Source organism: Xenopus laevis, chromosome 6L (genome assembly GCF_017654675.1).
Source record: "Xenopus laevis strain J_2021 chromosome 6L, Xenopus_laevis_v10.1, whole genome shotgun sequence".
In the NCBI taxonomy this organism is placed as follows: Eukaryota; Metazoa; Chordata; class Amphibia; order Anura; family Pipidae; genus Xenopus; species Xenopus laevis.
In genome coordinates, this window is record NC_054381.1 from 155415281 (window position 1) to 155441461 (window position 26181).

The 26181-nt window shown below is 42.1% G+C and overlaps 1 protein-coding gene across 1 annotated transcript in view; it reads right to left on the reverse strand.

The window, feature by feature from the left end:
- Positions 1 to 24739, reverse strand: part of zfat.L (zinc finger and AT-hook domain containing L homeolog) — a 50517-nt gene extending 25778 nt beyond the window's left edge. The window contains exons 1-11 of the mRNA XM_018268279.2: positions 24512 to 24739; positions 23920 to 24081; positions 21334 to 21582; positions 18964 to 19140; positions 16923 to 17076; positions 11941 to 13259; positions 11614 to 11846; positions 5522 to 5609; positions 3358 to 3507; positions 1930 to 2103; positions 768 to 856 (exon numbers count right to left, since the gene is read on the reverse strand). Of these exons, the coding sequence (XP_018123768.1) occupies positions 768 to 856; positions 1930 to 2103; positions 3358 to 3507; positions 5522 to 5609; positions 11614 to 11846; positions 11941 to 13259; positions 16923 to 17076; positions 18964 to 19140; positions 21334 to 21582; positions 23920 to 24081; positions 24512 to 24536 (2820 nt within the window). The 5' untranslated portion in view covers positions 24537 to 24739. The remainder of the gene's footprint in view (positions 1 to 767; positions 857 to 1929; positions 2104 to 3357; positions 3508 to 5521; positions 5610 to 11613; positions 11847 to 11940; positions 13260 to 16922; positions 17077 to 18963; positions 19141 to 21333; positions 21583 to 23919; positions 24082 to 24511) is intronic.
- Positions 24740 to 26181: the final 1442 nt, after the last annotated feature.

Consider the following 26181-nt stretch of genomic DNA (forward strand, 5'->3'; position numbering starts at 1 on the left):
CTCCAAATACAGAAAGACGTCTCCCATAGACTCCATTTTATCCAAATAATCCAAATGTTAAAAAATTATTTCCTTTTTCTGTGTAATTATAAAACAGTAGCTTGTACTTGATCCCAACTTAGATATAATTAATCCTTACTGGAGGGAAACCGTACATTATATTGTAATTTCTTTAAAACACTTTCCTTTTTTGGGGTTTCTGTTCCTTTAAAGGGGTTGTTCACCTTTAAATAAACTCTTGTGTACAATGTAGAGATCAATATTCTGAGACAATTTGCATTCTATATTTTTGTGGTTATTTAGCTTTTTATTCAGCAGTTTTCCAGTTTTAAGCAGTCTGGTTGCTAGGGTCCAAATTCCCCTAGCAACAGGCATTGATTTGAATAAGAGACTGGAATATGAATAGGAGAGGCCTGAATAGAAAGATGAGGAATAAAAAGTAGCAATAACAATACATTTGTAGCCTTACAGAGCATTTGTTTTTAGATGGGGAAAGAGTCAGAGAAGTCAAATAATTAAAAAAACTATAAAAATAAATAAATAAAAATAAATACCAAGTGGAAAGTAGCTTTGAACTGGCCATTCTGTAGTATGTAGTAAAAGTTAACTTGAAGGTGAACTAGCCCTTTAAACGAATGCCTAATTTCTGCAGTCCGTGTCATGGCCAGATGGACAATGAACAGCAAAGGGGGAAGGACTGTATTTAAAGCAACAGAACATGTGACAGTTGTGGAATATTGTCAGTCGATTGCCTTTAGGAGTCTTACCTTAAAGGAGGTATGTTGTTCCATGTGACGTACAAGGTGTCGCTTCTGAACGGCAGTGAACTCACACACTGTGCACTTGAATTGCTTTCCTAAAATAAAACTGACAGTTAGTTTGTTTTCTCCATTCCTTGCAGAGTGTAGAGAACAATGAGGCCCAGGGACACTGCACATACGTCAGTCTGCAACTGCTGCAAAATAACCGACTCCTGATGTGCTACCTGGTCCATTAGTCATAAAAGGGGTAGTTCCCCTTTAAATTAACTTTTAGGGGTAGATTTATCACAGAGTGAAGTTAGAGATTAGGGATGGATGAATTCGACCCGTTTCGTTAAAATTTTTTTGAAGCACAGTTTTTTTTTTTGACGTACACCGCCATACAAGTCTATGGGCGTCATTTCCACCACAGTCCGCAGAGTGAAATTCCGCCTCTCTCCATTTATTTCTATGGGATTTTTAAAGACGTATTTAACAAATGGTGAACTTTCACTATCACCCTTTGATTAAAAATCCCATAGAAATAAAAGAGAGAGAGGCGGAATTTCACTCTGCGGACTGTGGAGAGATCTCTAACTTCACTCTGTGATAAATCTACCCCTTAGTAGGATGTAGAGAGGGATATTCTGAGACAATTTGCATTTGGTTTTCATTTTTTATTATTTGTGGTTTTTGAGTTATTTAGCTTTTTATTCAGCAGCTCTCCAGTTTGCAATTTCAGTAATATGGTTGCTAGGGTCCAAATTCCCCTAGCAACCATGCAATGATTTGAATAAGAGACTGGAATATGAATAGGAGAGGCCTGAATAGAAAGATGAGGAATAAAAAGTAACAATAACAATATATGTGTAGCCTTACAGAGCATTTGTTTTTAGATGGGGTCAGTGACCCCCATTTGAATGCTGGAAAGAGTCAGAAGAAAAAGGCAAATAATTATTAAAAATGAAGACCAATTGAAAATTTGCATAGAACTGGCCAGTCTATAACATATTAAAAAGGTAACATAAAGGTGAACCACCCCTTTAACTATTCCACCATGAGCCTACATGGAGGGAGAGGTTGGTACTCACAGGTTGGTACTCACAGGTTGGTACTCACAGGTTGGTACTCACAGGTTGGTACTCACAGGTTGGTACTCACAGGTTGGTACTCACAGGTTGGTACTCACCATCAGACGTGTGAAGGAGTTTGTGGCTCTTTAGTGTTCCTTTTGATTTGAACTTCTTTCCGCACATATCGCACAAATGTGTTTTCTCGGTGCTGTGTCGGTTCATATGAGCCTTCAGGTTACTCTTACTGCGAGTTGCGTATTCACACACGGAACACTTAAACGGTTTCAGCCCTAAAAAGGAAAGGGGCAACAAGTACGTTCCAACCTCAGTATAGACTAACCCTGAGCATCTGCCGGATAAAAGATTCCAAGAATGTGGGAAAAGATTGCACAGGAAAACTGGACTCCTTAAAGGAGAACTAAAGTCTAACTAAAGAAGTAGGTAGAAATATTGTATATGTTGTTTTGTGCTTCTGTACCAGCCCAAGGCAACCACAGCCCTTTAGCAGTAAAGATCTGTGTCTCCAAAGATGCCCCAGTAGCTCCCCATCTTCTTTTCTGCTGATTCACTGCACATGCTCTGTGCTGCTGTCACTTACTGAGCTTAGGGACCCACTCACAATATACAGTACACATAGAATAGAAATGTCACAATATAAGGCTGATTAGTAATTAATACACATAAATACTACATGGCAGCACAGAAACCAGTGCAATTAGCATCAGAATTGAATAATCAGCAAACCTGTAGCATCAGCTTATATTACAGCCAGGGAAGCTCATTTTCTGCTGGATAATTAGTGACGAGCCCTAAGCTTAGCTTCTCAACAGCCAATCAGAGCCCACTGAGCATGTGAGTGTCACAGACACTTTCCAAGATGGTGACCCCCTGTGAAAGTTTGAAGTCCTGGATCATTGCTGCTATTGACAAACTTTAGCCTCATGCAATAAGTTCATTATATAATATATGGCATTTTTATCCACATTCATTTTTGGGTTTAGTTCTCCTTTAAGGAATAAGGATGGAAGGAGGGAGGGAGGGGTAAAAGCTATGGTGGCGGTGAGAAGAAAAGAGATAAAAATAGGGGAGAGGAGAGACAGGAGAGGACATGGAAAAGGGGAGAAAAAAGTGGTATGAGGATTTATAGAGGCAACAGAGGAGATTGGGATTGGGGGGTAAAATGAGGGTGTATAGAGGTAGCCAATGAGAGTGAGCCAGGGTGAAACTCGAGAGTTTGGGGGGCATCTCCCCATTTAATCTGTTAACACTCTCCTTCTCCACCAACATTAATGCTTTGGCCACAGGCACATGGGACAGTTTGAGAGGTGGCAGTTTAGACAAAGGAATCGTTTCAGCAGGTGGAGAAGGTCGGATAGAGATTACGATGGAGAAAGGTGAAATTCACATAAATATTTTATATTTGCACTAGTCCTTTAATGTATTTGTCATTAATAATGAGCCATTCACGAACCATCAGACTTTCTAAACCAACAGCAGTGACAGTTGCAGGAAAATGAGACACCAGTGAAATGGGGGTGCGTTACCTTCGTGAGCCCATATGTGGCGCTGCAGGTCGGAGCCGTTCTTCATGAAATACGAGTCGCAAAAGGGACATTTAACCGCCCGCTTTCCTATCAGCCCTTTCACTTGCACCTTGCGCCCCAGAACCTCGGAAATCAGGCTCGACGGAAGCTCTGCAACGAGGGGAAGGGAAAACAAATAAATGGAATTTGAGAGTCGGCCATATCTATATCTGATCAATGAACAGTACTGCAGTGTTAGGGGCACGGCCTTGTCTGATCTTATACACGGGAGGGAGTGGAGATGGAGCCTCTGTAAGGTCCCAAAAATGACTCCTCCTGCTTAAAATAAAATTAATTCCCTAATATTTTGCAGAGAGAGAGAGAGAGAGAGAGAGAATGAGAAAATGCCGCACGCAGGCCGTGACGAAGAAACTCTCAAAGTAATGCTGCTCTGAGTCCTCTGTCAAAAGAAACAGACCCTTTCTTTCCTTCTATTGTGTACTCATGGGCTTCTGTATCAGACTTCTGTTTTCAGCTTAAACCTCCGGGGCTTGGGCTTGAGCATGCTCAGTTTGTTCCTCTGCCTCTCCTCCCCTCCCCTCCCTGCTGTAAGCTGAGCCCAGAGCTATGAGTGAGCAGGGACAGACTCAGGAAGGAAGTGATGTCACACCAAGCTAATATGGCAGCTGCTATCCTAAACAAACAGAGAGAGTTCCTAGAGCTGTTTACTCAGGTATGGTAAAGCATTCTGCAGAATAAATATAGTCTTCTAGCTTGCACTATTGTGGTTAATCTATTAGCAATAAACTGCTTCAGTAACTTTCCTTCTTCTTTAAAGGAGATTAGTACAGGGAGATCTTGAGCACCCGTAATGATGTGCAAGATAAGGGGTGTCCATGTCTCACCCTGTGCAACACGGCATATATTCAGGGGTGTCCCCCTTCTCTTTTGCTGGAATACAAAAAACAGGTATGGGATCTGTTATCCGGAAACCTATTATGCAGAAAGCTCTGAATGACCTAAAGGCCGTCTCCCACCGGAACTTTTCAAAATGATTTCCTCTTTCTTTGTAATAATAAAACTGTACAGGTATGGGATCTGTTATCCAGAAACACATTATGCAGAAAGCTCCGAATTACGGAAAGGCCATTTCCCATGGACTCCACTATGTCCAAAAAAAATCCAAATTTGTAAAAATGTACTTGTACTTGATCCCAACTCAGATATAATTAATCCTTAAAAAAACTCTGAATTATGGAAAGACTGTTTCACATTGATTCCCTTTTAGCTAAATAATTAAACTTTTTAAAAATCAATTTCCCTTTTCTGTGTAATAATAAAACAGTCACTTGTACTTGATCCCAAATAAGATAAAATTAATTATTTAATGTTTATATGATTTTCTAGTTGGAATCAAGTACAACGTAAAGGCATGGGACCTGTTATGCAGAATGTTCGGGACCTGGGGTTTTACGGATAACGGAACTTTCCGTACTTTGGATCTTCATACCTTAAGTCTACTAGAAAATTATATAAACACTTAATAAACCCAATAGGCTGGTTTTGCTTCCAATAAGGATTAATTATATCTTAGTTGGGATCAAGTACAAGCGAGTGTTTTATTATTACAGGTATGGATCCGTTTTCCGGAAACCCATTATCCATAAAGCTCTGAATTACGGAAAGGCCGTCTCCCATAGACTCCATTTTATCCAAATAATCCACATTTTTAAAAATGATTTCCTTTTTCTGTGTAATAATAAAACAGTAGCTTGTACTTGGTCCCAACTAAGATATAATTAATCCTTATTGGAAGCAAAACCAGCCTATTGGGTTTATTTAATGTTTATATGATTTTCTAGTAGACAAAGTATGAAGATCCAAATTATGGAAAGATCTTTTATCTGGAAACTCCGGGTCCCAGTCATTCTGGATAACAGGTCCTGTACCTGTACTTGATTCCAACTAAGATAAATAAATCACCTTTATAAGAGGCAAAATGGGCTTATTGGGGTTAATTAATGTTTAAATTATGTTTTAATAGCCTTAAGGCACGGAGATCAAAATAACATAAAGATCCCTCATCCGGAAAACCCAGGAGCCGAGTATTCTGGATAACAGGTGCCAGACCTGTAGCCGCATTTTGCTATTAGCGATAGAATATATACGGTCGCTTGGTTCTCACCGGGGTGGTTGGTTTTAATATGAGATTTAATAAGGCGATCGTCTGAAAAGGATTTCTCACATGAGGGACAAGAATACGTTTTCTTCTCCTATAAGAAAAAAAAAACACAGGCGTTAAATTATTTTCAGTTATTATATGTCAGTGAATAATTGCGGACGGGTCCTTTCTAATTGTGTTGGCCTGAGAAATGAAGGCCTAATACATGTGACATTTGGCCAATCAGGTGCTAGGAAAGTGGTGATGATTTGGTGGAGACTTGAGAATATCATGGAGGTGCCGGAAAACAAACAAAGTTCCTTTAACTGATCAAGCCTGATTTTATACTTAAAGGGATTGTTCACCTTTAAATTAACTGTTAGTAGGATGTAGAGAGGGATATTCTGAGACAATTTGCAATTGGTTTTCATTTTTTATTATTTGTGGTTTTTGAGTTATTTAGTTTAGTTTTTATTCAGCAGCTCTTCAGTTTGCCATTTCAGCCGTCTGATTGCTAGGGTCCAAATTCCCCTAGCAACCATGCACTGATTTGAATAACAGACTGGAATATGAATAGGAGAGGCCTGAATAGAAAGATGAGTAATAAAAAGTAACAATAACAACACATTGCCTTAGGGCAAGGCCAGACGTGGCGTTTTTAAAAAAAGCTCCGTCAGGCGTAAATACACAAACTGCAACTAATGGAAAACGCACTATGGCAATTCTCACAGGGCGCTTGCAAGAAATCCGCCACGGGACGCCGGTATTGCCGTTTTTCAGCAGAAACGCCAATGCGTCAAGAAACTACCAGATCAATAGACTCTATGGGATCTGCAAGTTCGAAAATAAAATTTGCGCAAATATGCAGCGTATTTGAAATATGGCGTCCAAATTCTGGAGAGATAAATGATGCATATACGTTTTAAACCGGTGACGTAATTACGTTGTGTATTGATGATTATTCCTTCTCCATTTTGCATGTACATAGTTTTTTTTAACTTCCAACCAGCGGAATGATGGGAAACGAGAACAATGAGAAGTGCATGCTGGGAAAAGAAACCTACGTGCTGAAAAACCCATGTTGACGGTCGTTTGTGGTATCGGTGGCGTATTTACGCCCGACAGTTTTTTTAAAAACGTAAAAACGCCATGTCTGGCCTTGCCCTTACAGAGCATTAGATGGGGTCAGTGACCCCCATTGGAAAGCTGGAATGAGTCAGAAGAAGGCGGCAAATTATTCAGAAATTATATAAAAAAAAAATAATGACCAATTGAAAAGTTACTTAGAATTGGCCATTCTATAAAATACTAAAAGTGAAGCATCCCTTTAAATAATAAAAAAAACAGAATGGATCTGCAATACACAATACACACAATATACACAACATACACAATATACACAAAACGCACACATTACACACAATATCCACAATATGCACAACATACACAACATAAACAATACACAATACACAATACATGTTTACAGAATATACACAATATGCACAACATAAACATACACAATATATACAATACACATAATATATATAATGCACACAATATATACATAATATACACCATAAACACAATACACATAATATACACAATATAAACAATATAAACAATATACACAATAAAGAATATCCCAGCAGTAAGGAATGAGGTTGAGCAGTCGGCACTCGAGTTACAAGTCTATAAATGAGGTGATTGATTACGACATTGATGTGGCGCTGGAGAGAAAAGAATCAACAAGTGATGCGGAGGGAAGAAATGAAAATATCACGGCCTTGTAGCACTTCCATCTGTGTAATACGGACCCCGGCTCACGCGCCAATCACACGCGCCAATCACACGCGCCAATCACACCGGCCAATCACAGGGGCCAATCACACGGGCACCGGTTCATTCGTCGGAGTCTTTCACAAGTTGTGATCGTGTTCCCTGGATGTAATTACCAACAATCAGAACACGGCAAATAACACACGTCTCACCCGACGCTGATCCAACGACGAGTGAAAAGGTGAAAATCTGCCCGAAGAACAAGCGATATATGTTCCCTGAACATGAGACACAGAATAAAGTTCTCCATCTTGTACCAGCAATATTTCTATATTCCCAACACAGGGAATGACACTGAACCATATCCACAATCCATCCCTAAGACAATACAATTCCTAATCCTCTCTCTCTCCTTCATCCACACATTAACAACCACTTGTATAATCAGTCAATTCAGTATCCAATGACTGTGAAAAGAAGGCCACTTAGGGGACTGTTCCTGCTGAATTGTGCTTAGTACAGGGGATAATTATGTTGCCATAGTTTTATGGGATCTCTCTGTACAGACTATGAGCAAACTTAGGGGGCTGTTCCTGCTGAATTGTGCTTAGTACAGGGGAATACCTATGCTGCTATAGTTTTATGGTATCTCTCTGTACAGACTATGAGCAAACTTAGGGACTGTTCCTGCTGAATTGTGCTTAGTACAGGGAATACCTATGCTGCCATAGTTTTATGGGATCTCTCTGTACAGACTATGAGCAAACTTAGGGGGCTGTTCCTGCTGAATTGTGCTTAGTACAGGGAATACCTATGCTGCCATAGTTTTATGGGATCTCTCTGTACAGACCATGAGCAAACTTAGGGGACTGTTCCTGCTGAATTGTGCTTAGTACAGGGAATACCTATGCTGCCATAGTTTTATGGGATCTCTCTGTACAGACTATGAGCAAACTTAGGGACTGTTCCTGCTGAATTGTGCTTAGTACAGGGAATACCTATGCTGCCATAGTTTTATGGGATCTCTCTGTACAGACTATGAGCAAACTTAGGGGACTGTTCCTGCTGAATTGTGCTTAATACAGGGGAATACCTATGCTGCCATAGTTTTATGGGATCTCTCTGTACAGACTATGAGCAAACTTAGGGGACTGTTCCTGCTGAATTGTGCTTAGTACAGGGAATACCTATGCTGCCATAGTTTTATGGGATCTCTCTGTACAGACTATGAGCAAACTTAGGGACTGTTCCTGCTGAATTGTGCTTAGTACAGGGGAATACCTATGCTGCCATAGTTTTATGGGATCTCTATGGGTCGAAAAAGCTTGACCTGTACCTGGCTTCTCTCTTCCTTTTATAGACCAGCGCAAAAGGGGTGGGACGGGCAGGCGCACATCTTTAAAACAGGACAGTCTAAGGTTGTGGGCGGGGAGAGCAGGCAGAAGAGCTCAACCCGAAACTGCCTACAACTGGCGCAGTGATGTCGGCCAAAATCTGCCCGACCCACGGGCAAATACATTATATATATATATATATATATATATATATATATATATATATATATATATATATATATATATATATATATATATATATATATATCTGGAAACAGGCGAGCACACACAGGTCTTAATTGAAAAACAAAAGGTGTTTATTAAACAAAAAACTGACGTTTCGGCTAGCACTTGAGAAAGTGCACTTCACTTTGAGAAAGGCTAGAGTGCTAGCCGAAACGTCAGTTTTTTGTTTAATAAACACCTTTTGTTTTTCAATTAAGACCTGTGTGTGCTCGCCTGTTTCCAGATATACATTACTATTTTGCTGTTAGCACCCAGGCAACAAGACTTTTTAAACGAGCTGTGCTGGCTTTTTTTGCTCTTTATATATATATATATATATATATATATATATAGTCAAATACATATATATATATATATATATATATATATATATATATATATATATATATATATATATATATATATATATGTATATATTGTTGCCTTTACCCGTAACCGTTATAACTAGACCCCCAGTAAAAATTTCTCGACAGAATTAAAGAACCCCCTCCTCTATGAAAAGGTAAAAAAAAAGGCCAGTCTATTAGAAGGAAGATCTCCTTGGGTGCATGGATAATACACGGGGGTAGCGGCTGCTCCAAATCTTCAAAGCACATCGGCCACGGATGAGATTGCTTCCAGGTGAGCAATTTAACTTCAAACGCTTCCCAATACACATTGCTGGAATAGGTAAAAACCTATGTGGGCTCAGCCTCCCTGTGTGTGATCTTTAAACGCGCCGCTATCTGTGGGCCTCCAACAAATTAAACTTATCAGCATGAGGCACAGTTTCACATGTATCCATCAAGGGAGAGAACATGCAGAGCTGAGCCCGCTGAGTCGGAAACCTTTGAAAATCCCATCTGGGTCAGCACTGCAGGGTTTCTGAGCCCCGGTCCTGATGAGCTCCTGTCACACTGCCTAAATAAATATATTTTAGCTGCCGCAGGTTAAAAGGAAAATCCTGTCAAACGAATAAATAAAACCTCGGGTTCTCACTTGCAGTCAAAAGTAACTGGTTACTCAGTGTAGGTCACTACAGAGGTCCTGGAAATATGCCAAATATTAATATCCCAAGAGTATCTCAGCCCTAAGCAATAGCGCAGACAATAGGAAGATCTTGGAAAGCAGCAACAACCTGGTAATTATTCTGCCAAAATCCAGCTTTAAAGACATAGCTCCAAAAATAAATCCCAGTTTAAAGAGCAACTATACCAGTACTGAATTATCCAAAGTGCAGAAGAATACGTATGTTGTCACTTGCTTTTTATCAACCTCTGGGGCCAGGGGCCAAACAAAAGGGTCATTCAATTGCTCCCCAAATTGTGCAAAGATCCGATGCATTCTGCCGAGTCTTTTGTGTCTGATTTACAGCTGTACGCTAACCCTGAGCATTTACAGTATATGTAAAGATCTGATGACACGGAAGTATTCCGCTGAGTCCTGTGTGTCGGATTTCAGGCTATTAAAGCTGAGCATGTATGTAAAGATCCAATGTGATGGAAGCATTTCACCGATATTGAGAGCCAGCTTTATAGGTGTAAGCTAATGCGGAGCATACATAAAGAACATATAAAATGGAAGCGTTCCACTGAGCCTTGAGAGTCAGATTATAGATGTAAATTAAAGCTAAGCAGACATGTAAAGATCTGAAGACATGAAAGCGTTCCACTGTGCCTTGTGGTTCAGATTTTTGGTCGTTCGTTAAAGCTGAACATACACTTTAAAGATCCAACGTGATGGGAGCATTCCATCTATATTGTGTGTCAGATTTAATGGTGTAAACGAAAGCTGAGCATACACAGTGAACTGATGAGATGGAAGTGCTCCACTGAGCCTTATGAGTCAGATTATAGATGGAAATGAAAGCTAGGCATACACGTAAAGATTCGATCAGATGGAAGTGTTCCACTAAGACTTGTGAGTCAGATTATAGATGGAAATGAAAGCTAGGCATACACGTAAAGATTAGATCAGATGGACGTGTTCCACTGAGCCTTGTGAATCAGATTATAGATGGAAATGAAAGCTAGTCATACACATAAAGATTAGATCAGATGGAAGTGTTCCACTGAGCCTTGTGAATCAGATTATAGATGGAAATGAAAGCTAGTCATACACGTAAAGATTCGATCAGATGGAAGTGTTCCACTAAGCCTTGTGAGTCAGATTATAGATGGAAATTAAAGCTAGTCATACACGTAAAGATTCAATCAGATAGAAGTGTTCCAATGAGTCTATTGAGATTAAAGGCTGTTAACTAAAGATGAGCATACACATAAGATCTTATTAGATGAAAGCTTTCCGCCGATTTATGGTTGTACATTAACCTAAATATACATGTAAAGATCTGATGAGATGGTATTTATATTTATACTATAAATAGCCATATCTATACTAACTATAGATTTCAGTATCGCAATAGACTTCGATATTATGTCTGTCCAAGAAATCATCCAAGTCCCTTTTAAAGGCCTGAACAGAAACACCATCACAACATCACCCGGCAGTGCATTCCATAAGCCAAGCTGAGTATATGCAAAGGATGGAAGCTTACCGCTGAATTTATGGCTGTTAAATAAAGCTGAGCATGTGTAAAGATCTTTATGTGCATGACAAGCTTGAGTTGACAGCTATGAATCTGATACACAGGGCTCAGTGTAACACTTCCATTACACACACTGTTCTCCTTGAATAGGCAATAAGCACACATAGGGGATTGTAAATTGTTTGTAGCACAGGACATACTTATATAGAGGCCACATCGAATACACAACTTACCAAATCTGTATGTATTTTGATGTGCGTTTGTAGCTTGTATTTATCTGGACTGGCGTAATTGCAGCCTTCTGATGGACATTTCAGCAACAAGCTGCTGTGTTTCTGTATCACGTGCCTTTTCAGGCAGTTTTTAGTAATGGAAGAGTAAGCGCACTGTGAGCAGTAGTACAAATGCTCTCGTGTGTGAGTCCGTACGTGCATGTCGTAGTGAACTTGGTACCAGAAAAGCTTGCCTGGAATAAAGGGGGAAAAAGTCAGTGTATTGTTTTGTTATAGAGGGGTCTACAACCCAAATATCATGGCAACAAAGTTCCATAGATTACTTACCGCAGTATTCACACTCCAGTTCGCCATATATCCGTCTTATCTTCTGCAATAAGGCAGTGCTCAACTGTCTCTTATGTAAGCCATTCAATATGGACATAAAGGCGGCAGTTTCCCTTGGACTTTCTGCCGGTGGATTCGAGGCAACATGATCATTAGAAGGCTCTGTTGGGTGGTTTGGGCCTTCTTGTGTCTGCTCAGTTCTGGAAGATACATTTTTAGCCCCTTCCTCCAATACAGCAGAATCCACTTTATTATCTGCAATTTGATTTGTTGCTTGCGCAGAATGATGATCCTCATCTCGCCCATGATCACTCGCTACAGACCCAAGAGTGGAGAGCGGCCTTGTGTTAGGGTCAATGTCATTTTCTAAAGCAGGTAAACCGGTTCCTGGCTCTTTTTCTGCTACTTTTAAATCATGCATGGACTCATGTTGCCCTTCTGATGTTAGCCCCAGTGCATGCTGGTTATCAAGCTGTATGGTGCTCTCTTGCCCACTGCTGTGCAACTCTGGAACCAATGAGAAGTTACCATTAAATGAAGCTGTTTTAGATGAGGTTTCTATATCTCCAAGGGCTTCAGGCTGGATATCACTGCCTGGTTCCAGAAGACAAAAGCTTTGACTGATGGAGTCCTGATATATCAAGGCCTCCTGGGCATCAGAGTGGGAATCTTTGATATGAGCTGTAAGTCTCACCGTGCTAACAAATTTCTTACAACAAAACGAGCAGACGTACACAAACGGGTGCTTGCGGATGTGCAGTTCGAGGGACTGGTATTTGGTGGCTCCATGATCACACAGCTCGCAAGCGAACGGCCTCTCATCACCATGGACGAGCATGTGTCTGTCCCTTTCCAGTTCATTTTTGAACTTGCGCTCACAGATCTGACAGTCGTACAGCAGCTGCCGCTTCCCTTCCCTGGTGAGTAACCTCAGTTCGTCAAAGGTCTCCTGGACCTTTTTATCCAGCAGGTCATGGGTTTCTTTGATGTGCTTGATAAGATTTTTGATGTCGGAGTACTTTTTCTTGCAGAAGCGGCAGTGCTGTTTTATTTTCTTGTGGACTCGCTCAATGTGGACCTTGAGGTGACCTTTACTCAGGCAGCTAAAGGTGCAGTAGTCGCAGCTGAATTTCTCCCCCGTGTGTTTCCTCATGTGGACGCTCAGGTTGGCTTTGATTGCGCTGGCGTAGGTGCAAAGCGAGCATTTGTACGGTTTCTCCTTCGTGTGGATCCTCAAGTGAGCTTGTAAGGAGTGCTTGAACTTGAAGACTTTATTGCAGTACTCACAGGTGAAAATTTTCAGGTGGGTGGGTCCAACCCTTGGAGAGAATACAGAAGAGAAATGAAAGAGTGTTTGTGTATGGACACATTTATGTTGATGCAAAAAGGAAAGAAACATATATGATGCCTTTGAATGTTGGAACTCCATGGGAGAGCGATGAAATGGTTATTACATTCTGCAGTCATGGATAAGACGACCTCTTTAATGATGCAGGACTTCGAATTTGCCATTCTCAATATTCTCTCAACATCACTTGATGGGAAGCCCAGGAGAATTTCAGAACAAGATTTACAGGAACACAAAGAAAGAAAGAACGAATGTTTCAACAGTAAACATTATAACCAGGAGGACAAAAATGGTGAGAAGCTAAAAGAAGCCTGGGCAGGAGATTCCAACGGAGCACACCTATAGGGTTTTTATTAAGGGACAGAATATTTTCCAATAGCTATACTTGTCCGAGGATCTCTACCGGCTCCACTTGATATTTTAACCTTGCCTGAGCTGCCATTGTCTCACTGGAAGCCAAAGGTCCTTCACACCATCAACAGGGCTTCTGTTTTTTGGTACAGGTATGGGACCTGTTATCCAGAATGCCGGGGACCTGGGGTTTTTCGGATAACACTCCGTAATTTCTGAACTTCATACCTTAAGTCTACTAGAAAATCCTGTAAACATCAAATAACCCCAATAGGCTGGTTTTGCCTCCAATAAAGATTAATTATATCTTAGTTGGGATCAAGTACAAGTTACCGTTTTATTATTACACAGAAAAAGGATATAATTTTTTAAAATTTTCATTATTTGGATAAAATGGAGTCTATGGTAGACAGCCTTTCCATACTTCGGAACTTTCTGGATAATGGGTTTCCGGATAATGGATCCAATACCTGTAATCTCATTATGGAAATCCTTAGAGTAACGTGGCCTAGAATTCAGCAGAATAGGCATGAAGTCACTGGGCTCATGACTGTTAGGGGTTTTTAAAGGGGGAAAACAAATTTTAAAGGAAAAAAAGATGTTTTATTATTATTGCCCAAAGCTGCTAAAAATAAGAAAATACTCGATCTCAAACCTGTCGAGATCATTGAGAAGTCAATGGCAGATGTGCCTTTTCATATTGTGGTATGCGTTGGGTTTCGTGATATAATCTGAAAAAGTCCTACGTTTTCGGGAGATAACTCGAAAAAAAAATCTAGCAATTCGGGAGCCAAATCTGAAAAATTAGTATGATTAGAGAAAGCTGCGAATAAGGAAATGTCTCCCATAGACTCCATTTTATTCAAATTATCCAGATTTTTTAAAAACAATTTCCTTTTTCTGTGTAATAATAAAACGGTCGCTTGTACTTGATCCCAACTAAGATATAATTAATCCTTATTGGAAGCAAAACCAGCCTAGTGGGTTTATTTAATGTTTATATGATTTTCTAGTAGACTTAAGGTATGAAGATTCAAATTACAGAAAGATTCGTTATCTGAAAACCCCCAGGTCCCGAGCATTGTGCATAACAGGTCCCATACTTGTATAACAATACAGAATACAGTTCTGTTGAGCTGAAATACATGATAAAATGAAAACAAATTAAAACATTTGCAGAACATCAGACAATTTCGGGAGGTTATTATCTGGCTGTCTGACCAGGATCATATCTCAGTTCATCGTCCCGCTGCCCTGGGTTTCATGGGCTCCTCGGAGTGACAGGGTCATGATGTGGATCCTTCGGTGGGAAGAGTTGACAGAGGCAGGAGATGTGTATCAGCCCGAGACAAGTGTTTGGAGGGAAGGAAGCCAAGCTTGAGACAAGTTGACGGCTGGAAAGCATTACAGCAAATTCTTTTTCAGCTTTCAGTCTATTATTTAGTTTTATTTCCCTGGTGTTTTTAACACGACAGCTCAGCGGGACTTGGTGTTTAACCGGCCAACAGCACAGATCCATTCTAGAGACTGGAGCGTCCAACATATACATCCAGGCAGCTGCCATCAACAATCACTTGCCCCAAAAACATTTTCACTTGCAGGCAAATATCAAATCCAGCTTAGAATAATCATGAGCATGGTCACAGCCATAAACATACATTATAGTTACAGATAGATACAGGCCTTCAGCTCATGATTCCTGGTCTCTAAAAACATTTCTCCTTCTCGCTTCTTTTTCAAGTGCACCATGGGATTGGGCTACAACCCAAGGAAAAGATGACAGAAACTATAAAGGGGCAACCACAGAGACTGCTGACCCTGACATGTTCCATACTGCAAGTCACCATGTTGCTTCTCCTGTATTTCCTAACTATGACTTAACCTTGGGGCCAAAAGTCCCACTAACCCCCTCACTGGGACCTGCTCTGTCCTTCCTGGTTAAACCTTTGAGTTGAGATATTAACAGAGACGTCAATCTCTTGAGAACCAAAATTGGGTGCCATACACACTTTTTTCATGTTTACCAATGTGTTATAAAGGTCTGAATTACAGGAGTCTAACCTGCCCCTAGATCACTGATCCCCAACCAGTGGCAACATGTTGCTCCCCAACACCTTGGATGTTGCTCCCAGTGGCCTCAAAGCAGGTGCTTATTTTTGGATTCCAGGCTTGGAGGCAAGTTTTGGTTGTATAAAAACCAGGTGTACTGCCAAACAGAGTCTCCTGTAGGCTGTCAGTCCCCATAGGGGCTACCAATAGCCAATCAGAGCCCATATTTGGAACTTTTTGCATGCTTATGTTGCTCCCCAAACCCTTGGATGTTGCTCCCAGTGGACTCAAAGCAGGTGCTTATTTCTGAATCCCAGGCTTGGAGGCAAGTTTTGGTTGTATAAAAACCAGATGTATTTCCAAATAGAGTCTCTTGTAGGCTGCCAGTTCCGATAAGGGTTACCAATAGCCAATCACAGCCACCTTTTTTTTTAATGTGTATGTTGTTTTCAAACTCTTTTTAGATTTTTGTAAGAAAAGGTTGGGGGACCCCGCCCTAGTTAGTCTAAGCTAGAAACAGCCAACTGCATCTGTGTGAGACACGAGGTAAAGCTACTCAGATATTTAGAGGTTTTTTTTTTAACAGGGCCTCGGACCACCACCATGCTGGAAACTTCCCAGGGAATTCAGGAGAGATCCGTTGGCTGAATCTACTTTCCCAACTGTAAGTCACACAGATAAATACCTACAAAACACATTTCAACGCCTTACGCTCACTTTTCCAACTTGAACAGCCGATACAATTCTGGACAAACGGGCAGTTTGGAGCTATTAGTTTAGAAGAAACAAGGCGTCTGGCCTGCTGAGGATTCTGGGAGTTCTGGGCAAAGTTCTTTATCGGATGTTCAAATAAAAGTGACTGCTTTAGAAGTATTGGTTCAGTCTCTGGCTCCAATCACAGCCCTTATTTGGTTCCCCCAGGAGCTTTTTTGTGTTGCTCCTCAACTCTTCTTACAATTGATTGTGGCTCCCGGGTATAAAAGGTAGTGGATCCCAGGCACCAGGTAATAACAAGTATTAGTGTATCCACAGCAAATAAATGGCCGCCCCAGATCTAACTGTATATGACAGTCAAGCTTGGTTTTCAGTTGTAAGACCAGCATTCCCCTAAAATCTTGTCCTAACTGGCGCACCTCATCCCCAAAGTACAGCAACCGCCAACTGAGACAGAAAATACAGTGATGTTTTAGATCGGCTCCATTTACGCGAGTGGGAAGAAACGAGATTTACGTACCTGTTTGCTTTGGTCGCTTGCTCGGTCGGGATTTGCTGGATGGCATATTCCTGGTAACCCTTGCGCTGGGCCTGCTCTTGCTCGCAGGTCTGACGATTGATTTCCGGTTCAGCTTCGGGAGTTTCCGCTTCAATCGGGATAATTTTTGTTGCTCCTGTGTTTAGATTAATAAATATGATCATTATCTGGCAGTTTTACCGTTGCTGGTAGCTGTGATTTTAAGCAAGAACGGGGTGGTTCAATTTTAAATCAACTTTTTCTATGTTGCACAATGGCTTTTCAATTGGCCTTCATTTTTTATTTTGTAAAGTTCTTCAATTATTTGCCTTCTTCTTCTTCTTCTTCTGACTCTTTCCAGCTTTCAAATGGGGGTCATTGACCCCTTGTAAAAAAAAAACAAATGCTCTGTAAGGCTACAAATGTATTGTTATTGCTGCTTTTTATTACTCATCTTTCTATTCAGTCCTCTCCTATTCATATTCCAGTCTCTTAATCAAATCATTGCATGGTTGCTATGGTAATATGGACCCTAGCAACCAGATTTTTGACATTGGACAAGCTATCGGTGCGCAGTGATCGACTGAGAACCCATGGGCGCACAGAAAGATGGGACCTCCAGGGTCCTGCTGCCACTGACCTCCCCTTCTACCCCTGCCTTCTCTGCAACACCATTTTAATCAAATAATTCAAATTTTTAAAAATTATTTCCTTTTTCTCTGTAATAATAAAACAGTAGCTTGTACTTGATCCCAACTAAGATATAATTAATCCTTATTGGAAGCAAAACCAGCCTATTGGGTTTATTTAATGTTTATATGATTTTCTAATACAGGTAACGAGACCTGTTATCCAGAATGCTCTGGACCTGGAGTTTTCCGGCTAAGAGATCTTTCCGTAATTTGGATCTTCATACCTTAAGTCTACTAGAAAATCATATAAACATGAAATAAACCCAATAGGCTGGTTTTGCTTCCAATAAGGATTAATTATATCTTAGTTGGGATCAAGTACAAGGGACTGTTTTATTATTACACAGAAAAAGGAAATCACTTAAAAAATGTTTCTTCTCATAACTTGGATCTTTCTGGATAATGGGTTTCAGGATGAGGGATCCCATTTAAATTACTGTATGATCCCTTATCAGGAAAACCCCCAGGTCAAGCACATTCTGGATAACAGGTTCCATATCTATATACAGTTAGACAAACCAATTAGGGGTGCACCAAATCCACTATTTTGGATTCGGCCGTACCCCCTGAATCCTTCTTGAAAGATTCGGCCGAATACCGAACCAAACTCGAATCCTAATTTGCATATGTATATTAGGGGTGGGAAGGGGAAAACATTTTCTACTTCCTTGTTTTGTGACAAAAAAAGTCACACAATTTCCCTCCCCGCCCCTAATTTGCTTATGCAAATTACGATTCAGTTCGGCTGGGCAGAAGGATTCGGCCGAATCCCAAACTGAATCCTGGATTCGGCGCATCCCTATTGCCAATTAAAACTTTTAGATTGCAAGCTATTGAGCGAACCCTGCTTGTATTTGCCGTGTGTGACAGTTTCGGGTTTGTTAGTAAAGGCCACGTCATACCTCATTTCTGCCATACAGAATCCTATTATTGTAAAGAATAAGAATTAAATTTATTGCATTCATTTTTCAGCCTAGAAACCCACTAAATGACTTGTAACCTTCACGGCTTAATAACGACCGCTTTCCTTTAATAACGAGCAGAAACCCCCGATATCCTGTGAATTCTTTCGCATTCTGCACGGCGGGGATCTGCATGCGGCTTATCTCTGAGCGGCCACACGGGGAGGTGGAATTCATCAGCCGGCGGATCGCGGACACTTTAGGAACTGACAGTTTCAAAGATGAGGATTTAACAAGTGCAGCCGTGAGCTGCTACCAGTCAGATATGATATTGCTACCGACACGGGAATAATATTCCAGACTCAGCGCAGAGCCAATGCTTTATCTGTGGCCACAGCCGTCTGTAGGAGGGGCCAGATATGAGCGACGGAACAGAAACGCACCACATACCTGGGATTGCCTCATGCGCAGTCAGAAGGACCCGCACAATCGGGTGAACGCCTTGTGCTTTCTCTGAATCCTTGGCGTGGCTCGATTTGTCCGTTTTCTGGATGCGGGACCTCTTCGGTTGTCTTTCCCTGTCTTTGTCGGACTCCAGCTGGATGAATTTCCCTTCAAAATCGTTGCCTAAGGGAAATCAAAACAACCGTGAGGAATTTTATAGGATAAGTAAACCTTTAAAATAAGTGAATATAAAATTGACGAGGGGGCTATTCTAAGCACTTCTGCAATGTACATTCATTATTTATTTTCTTTTAATTCCAAGATATTAAGGGATACATGTGCTGTTAATATGAATGAATTTTGTTACAACAGCGCCACCTGCTGGTCATTTTTCTCACCAGTCAGTAGTCAAGGAATTTGTCAGGAGAGAGAAAGAGGCTGCTCTAATGTTCTTCTGCTTAGGAAAACAATTAGAAACCTTTCTCACATCTTTCAACCCACAACCGACCCTAATCTGCTGCTCTTCCACCCGCACCCGACCTTAACCTGCTGCTCCTCCACCGGCATTCGACCCACTGCTCCTCCAGCCGCAACCGACCTTAACCCGCTGCTCCTCCACCCGCAACTGACCCTAAACCGCTGCTCCTCCACCCGCACCCTAATCTGCTGCTCTTCCACCGGCACCCGACCTTAACCCGCTGCTTCTCCACCCGCACCCAATCTTAACCCACTGCTCCTCCACCCGCACCCGACCCTAATCTGCTGCTCCTCCACCCGCACCTAATCTGCTGCTCTTCTACCGGCACCAGACCATAACCCGCTGCTCTTCCACCCGCACCCGACCTTAACCTGCTGCTCCTCCACCCGCATTCGACCCTAAACCGCTGCTCTTCCACCTGCACCCGACCCCACTGCTTCTCCAGCCGCAACCGACCCTAACAGGCTTCTCCTCCACCCGCACCGACCCTAATCTGCTGCTCCTCCATCCACACCCGACCTTAACCTGCTGCTCCTCCACTCGCACCGACCCTAATCTGCTGCTCCTCCATCCACACCCGACCTTAACCTGCTGCTCCTCCACCCGCACCCGACCCTAACCTGCTGCTCCTCCACCCGCACCCAACCCTAACCTGCTGCTCCTCCACCCGCACCCAACCCTAACCCGCTGCTCCTCCACCCGCACCCAACCCTAACTCGCTGCTCCTCCACCCGCATCTGACCCTAACCCGCACCCGACCCTAATATGCTGCTCTTCCACCCGCACCCGACCATAACCCGCTGCTCCTCCACCCGCATCTTACCCTAGCCTGTTGCTCCTTCGCCCGCAACCGACCCTAACCCTCTGCTCCTCCACCCGCACCCAACCCTAAACTTCTGCTCTTCCACCCGCACCCGACCCTAACCCGCTGCTCCTCCAACCGCAACTAAACCGCTGCTCTTCTGCCCACACCCGACTCCACTGCTCCTACACCCGAACTAGACCTTAACTTGCTGCTCCTCCACCCGACCCTAATCTGCTGCTCTTCCACCCGCACCCGACCTTAACCTGCTCCTCCTACACCCGCATTCAACCCTAATATGATGCTCTTCCTCCCGCTGCTCCTCCACCTGCACCTGACACTAACACGGCGACTTCCCCTATTTATATAACAACGCCAGCCGTGCAGTGACATCACAAAAGGGGGCAGCCCAGCGCGAGTATATAAATTGAAGCAAGTAAAGGTAGAAAAAGGCAACGGGCAGGGTGAACTGAGGTTAAGGTTCAGCCCAAACCCGCTTGTGGCTCAAAGATGTCATGTGGAAGCCAGCCCGAATCTGCCCAACCCAGCCTATTGGGTTTATTTAATGTTTATATGATTTTCTAGTACAGGTAACGGGACCTGTTATCCAGAATGAATTAGGATGAATTATATCTTAGTTGGGATCAAGTACAAAATACTGTTTTATTATTACACAGAAAAAGAAAATCACTTAAAAAATGTTTCTTCTCATAACTTGGATCTTTCTGGATAATGGGTTTCAGGATGAGGGATCCCATTTAAATTACTGTATGATCCCTTATCAGGAAAACCCACAGGTCAAGCACATTCTGGATAACAGGTTCCATACCTATATACAGTTAGACATACCAATTAAGGGTGCACCAAATCAACGATTTCGGATTCGGCCTAACCCCCTGAACCCTTCTCGAAAGGAAAAACTGAGTATTCTGGATAACAGGTCCCATACCTGTACCCAACTACATGTGAAGCTCACTGAGTGAACATAAAATTTGGCATTTTTAACTCATTTTCTTTCATACAAAGCCACCAAATAAACCTGCCTCTCATGTAGACCCAGAAGGTGTCCCATGGCCTGTCCCACCAGCAGCCTCACCTGAAGTCACATCTTCATCGTCGTTTAACACAATGATACAAATGTGCTTTTTCAGCTGTCGGACATTGGAGAAGGTTCGGCTGCACTTGCGACATTCCAAGTTTTCCGGCACGGGGTCCAGTTTCTCATCCGTTTCCAGGGGGAGGTCGCCGGATGCATTGCTGCTCTGTTCTGTGCTCTCCTCCTCTGCAATGGACTTCTTGGTGGAACCTTTGGGCCTCCCTCTTTTCCTTTTTACAGCTGATAAATCTGCAGAGAAAGGGCAGTTGCTAAATGTTAAGGAAATAAATGCATTGAGAACAACCTTCATTTACCCAACTTCTTCCTTCACAAGGAGCAGAGCATGTCAGTATTCTCTCTGTATCTAAAGGAGCCAATCACAGGCCAACTTGCAGACCAAGGGCCCAGGTAACATACAGGCCATACACTTGTAGATGAGCTGTGGCCCTCTTCATTGATGAATGTATTAGTAACAAACAAGGAGGAGAACTTGCAATCTTAATATTAATTAGCTGAGTTAGCTCTTATACTGAGCTCTGTATAAACAACCTCCTCTTTACCCCACCCCACTTTGTCACTGTGTTGTATTATAGGTAAGGAGAAGTCCATTATACAGGGGGATGATCGGAATTCTGGTAATCTACTTATCTGCCTCGCAAGGTGCTAACATGGACTAGCTTCAATTTCCAGGTTTGCCCTGTTTAGCTCATGAAGTGACAAACCAATAGATATATCATTACTAAAACAATAGGCAGAACTGGTGAACTTGCCCTTTAACCCAGTGCCTGGCAAAAAAGATGCTTCATCAACTTCACTAGACTTTTCTATTCTCATAATCGTTTTATGAGGAGCCACCAGAGGACGTGAGGTTTCCAATTATGGTGGTGCCAATTATACCGGCATTGTATTGTCACCAACATAACACAACATTTGTTCAAAGCCTGTACTAAGCACAATTCAGAAGGAACAGTCCCCTAAGTTTGCTCATAGTCTGTACAGAGAAATCCCATAAAACTATGGCAGCATAGGTATTCCCTGTACTAAGCACAATTCAGCAGGAACAGTCCCCTACGTTTGCTCATAGTCTGTACAGAGAGATCCCATAAAACTATGGCAGCATAGGTATTCCCCTGTACTAAGCACAATTCAGCAGGAACAGTCCCCTACGTTTGCTCATAGTCTGTACAGAGAGATCCCATAAAACTATGGCAGCATAGGTATTCCCCTGTACTAAGCACAATTCAGCAGGAACAGTCCCTAAGTTTGCTCATAGTCTGTACAGAGAGATCCCATAAAACTATGGCAGCATAGGTATCCCCTGTACTAAACACAATTCAGCAGGAACAGTCCCCTAAATTTGCTCATAATCTGTACAGAGAGATCCCATAAAACTATGGCAGCATAGGTATTCCCTGTACTAAGCACAATTCAGCAGGAACAGTCCCTAAATTTGCTCATAGTCTGTACAGAGAGATCCAATAAAACTATGGCAGCATAGGTATCCCCTGTACTAAACACAATTCAGCAGGAACAGTCCCCTAAATTTGCTCATAATCTGTACAGAGAGATCCCATAAAACTATGGCAGCATAGGTATTCCCTGTACTAAGCACAATTCAGCAGGAACAGTCCCTAAATTTGCTCATAGTCTGTACAGAAATATCCCATAAAACTATGGCAGCATAGGTATTCCTCTGTACTAAGCACAATTCAGCAGGAACAGTCCCTAAGTTTGCTCATAGTCTGTACAGAGAGATCCCATAAAACTATGGCAGCATAGGTATCCCCTGTACTAAACACAATTCAGCAGGAACAGTCCCCTAAATTTGCTCATAATCTGTACAGAGAGATCCCATAAAACTATGGCAGCATAGGTATTCCCTGTACTAAGCACAATTCAGCAGGAACAGTCCCTAAATTTGCTCATAGTCTGTACAGAAATATCCCATAAAACTATGGCAGCATAGGTATTCCTCTGTACTAAGCACAATTCAGCAGGAACAGTCCCCTAAATTTGCTCATAGTCTGTACAGAGAGATCCTATAAAACTATGGCAGCATAGGTATTCCCTGTACTAAGCACAATTCAGCAGGAACAGTCCCCTAAATTTGCTCATAATCTGTACAGAGAGATCCCATAAAACTATGTCAGCATAGGTATTCCCTGTACTAAGCACAATTCAGCAGGAACAGTCCCCTAAATTTGCTCATAATCTGTACAGAGAGATCCCATAAAACTATCACAGCATAGGTATTCCCTGTACTAAGCACAATTCAGCAGGAACAGTCCCTAAATTTGCTCATAGTCTGTACAGAGAGATCCCATAAAACTATGGCAGCATAGGTATTCCTCTGTACTAAGCACAATTCAGCAGGAACAGTCCCTAAATTTGCTCATAGTCTGTACAGAGAGATCCCATAAAACTATGGCAGCATAGGTATTCCCCTGTACTAAGCACAATTCAGCAGGAACAGCCCCTAAGTTTGCTCATAGTCTGTACAGAGAGATCCCATAAAACTATGGCAGCATAGGTATTCCTCTGTACTAAGCACAATTCAGCAGGAACAGTCCCTAAATTTGCACTCACCGTCACTACTCCGGTTGGAAGCTGTGAGGGGTCGCAGTGGGATGATGATGTCATCAGTGGTTAGTTCCTCGTTGGAATGATTTTGGGACACGTGCAGAACTAGTTCGGAGTAGTTGGGGGAAAACAAGTTGCAGAGTTTGCACATGAAGATGGAGCTGGTTGCTGCACAAGAAGAAAAGATCAGAGAAATAACAGGGATTAATTATTGGTGAGGGGGAGCTGGAGTAGACGCAAGGGATGGGGGTACAGGGATTGGAGGGAGATCTAGTAACCCATAGCAACCAGACATACACATGTATAATGAGTAGAGCTGGTATAACCTGTTACTTTCTTACATCAACCCCATGATGACTATTGAGCTGACACTACAGTCAGCCTCCAGCTACAGACAAACTACAGCTCACAGCAACCCCAATGGGATTTCAGTTCTCTGCTACTTGTATATAAATAATATCAGTCATGTTCATGTAACACCGAGAAACCCCTTCCCCGGGGCACTTCTGTGCATGACACACCTCCACAACACCCCCTTATTCACAATGTGCCATTCCAGGCTGAAGCTTAAACCAACGAGGCTGCTCAAGGAACCTACCATCCAACAGGGGGGCACATAACATGGTAGGCGGCCGCGGGTGCTGCAGAAGCCTTTACAGCGTCCCCTCCCCGCAGCTTGAACCTGACGCACGTCCCGCTTACACCCGACTCCAGACTCCCCCAGCAACCCGGAAGTGAGCAGAACGGGAGCGCGCACATGGACCAGACGGTGTCACGTGACCAGAGCGCGTCAGGTGATTGCGGCGAACACGTGGTACAGCTTGCAACCTAGAGAGGCGATTGTAGGGAGAAGAACATGCAGAGAAACTCTACTCACAGCAGCCAATCAGCAGTCAGCTCAGTCGACTACTGCAGGACTGAGCAGCAAATCGTTTTATCGGTTTTATATTATTTTCCTTCTTCTTCTGACTCTTTCCAGCTTTCAAATGGGGGTCACTGACCCCTATCTAATAAAACAAATGCTCTGTAAGGCTACAAATGTTTTGTTATTGCTACTTTTTATGACTCATCTTTCTATTCAGGCCTCTCCTATTCATATTCCAGTCTCTTATTCACATCAATGCATGGTTGCTAGGGGAATTTGGCCCCTAGCAACCAGACGGCTGAAATTACAAACTGGAGAGCTGCTGAATAAAAAGCTAAATAAGTCAAAAACCACAAATAATAAAAAATTACAAATTGTCTCAGAATATCCCTCTCATCATACTGACAGCAAATTGTTTCCGTTTAAATCCTCTTAGACATTTCCATGTGATGGTTAAATAACAGACTGCCGGACATAGTGTGTACAGTAAACTAATTATTTCTATTTACTTGCCCTTTATTTCTCAGATGGGAACCAAATGGCTCCTGTTGCAACTGTCGCTTCATACACAACTGACTGTCATTTAGGGCTTTGTCGGTGTATTTCTGCCAGCGTGGGTTATTACTAGTGATGGGCGAATTTCTCCTGAAAAAATCTCGAATTTCCCTCAAAATTTGCAAAACGGTGGAAAATTAGCAAAAATCGTGAAATCGGAAAGTTCACGAAAAAATCATGAAATTCGTAAGTTTTCATGACAAAATCGAGCAATTCGACCGTTTTCTCAAAAAAATCAAGCAATTTGAACGTTCTCACTATAAAATCGTGCAATTCTAACATTTTAACTGGAAATTGAGCAATTTGAACGTTTTCACTATAAAATCGTGCAATTCGAACGTTTTTATGGGAAAATCTAGCAATTTGAACATTTTTACGGGAGAATTGAACAGTTCGAACGTTTTCACTTAAAAAATCGAGCAATTCAAGCGATTTCATTTAAAAAAAAAAAAAAAAAACGCTTTCGGGCACTTCGCCAATTTACTAACGGGCGCAGTCTGTACAGAGAGATCCCATAAAACTATGGCAGCATAGGTATTCCCTGTACTAAGCACAATTCAGCAGGAACAGTCCCTAAGTTTGCTCATAGTCTGTACAGAGAGATCCCATAAAACTATGGCAGCATAGGTATTCCCTGTACTAAGCACAATTCAGCAGGAACAGTCCCTAAGTTTGCTCATAGTCTGTACAGAGAGATCACATAAAACTATGGCAGCATAGGTATTCCCTGTACTAAGCACAATTCAGCAGGAACAGTCCCCTAAGTTTGTTCATAGTCTGTACAGAGAGATCCCATAAAACTATGGCAGCATAGGTATTCCCTGTACTAAGCACAATTCAGCAGGAAC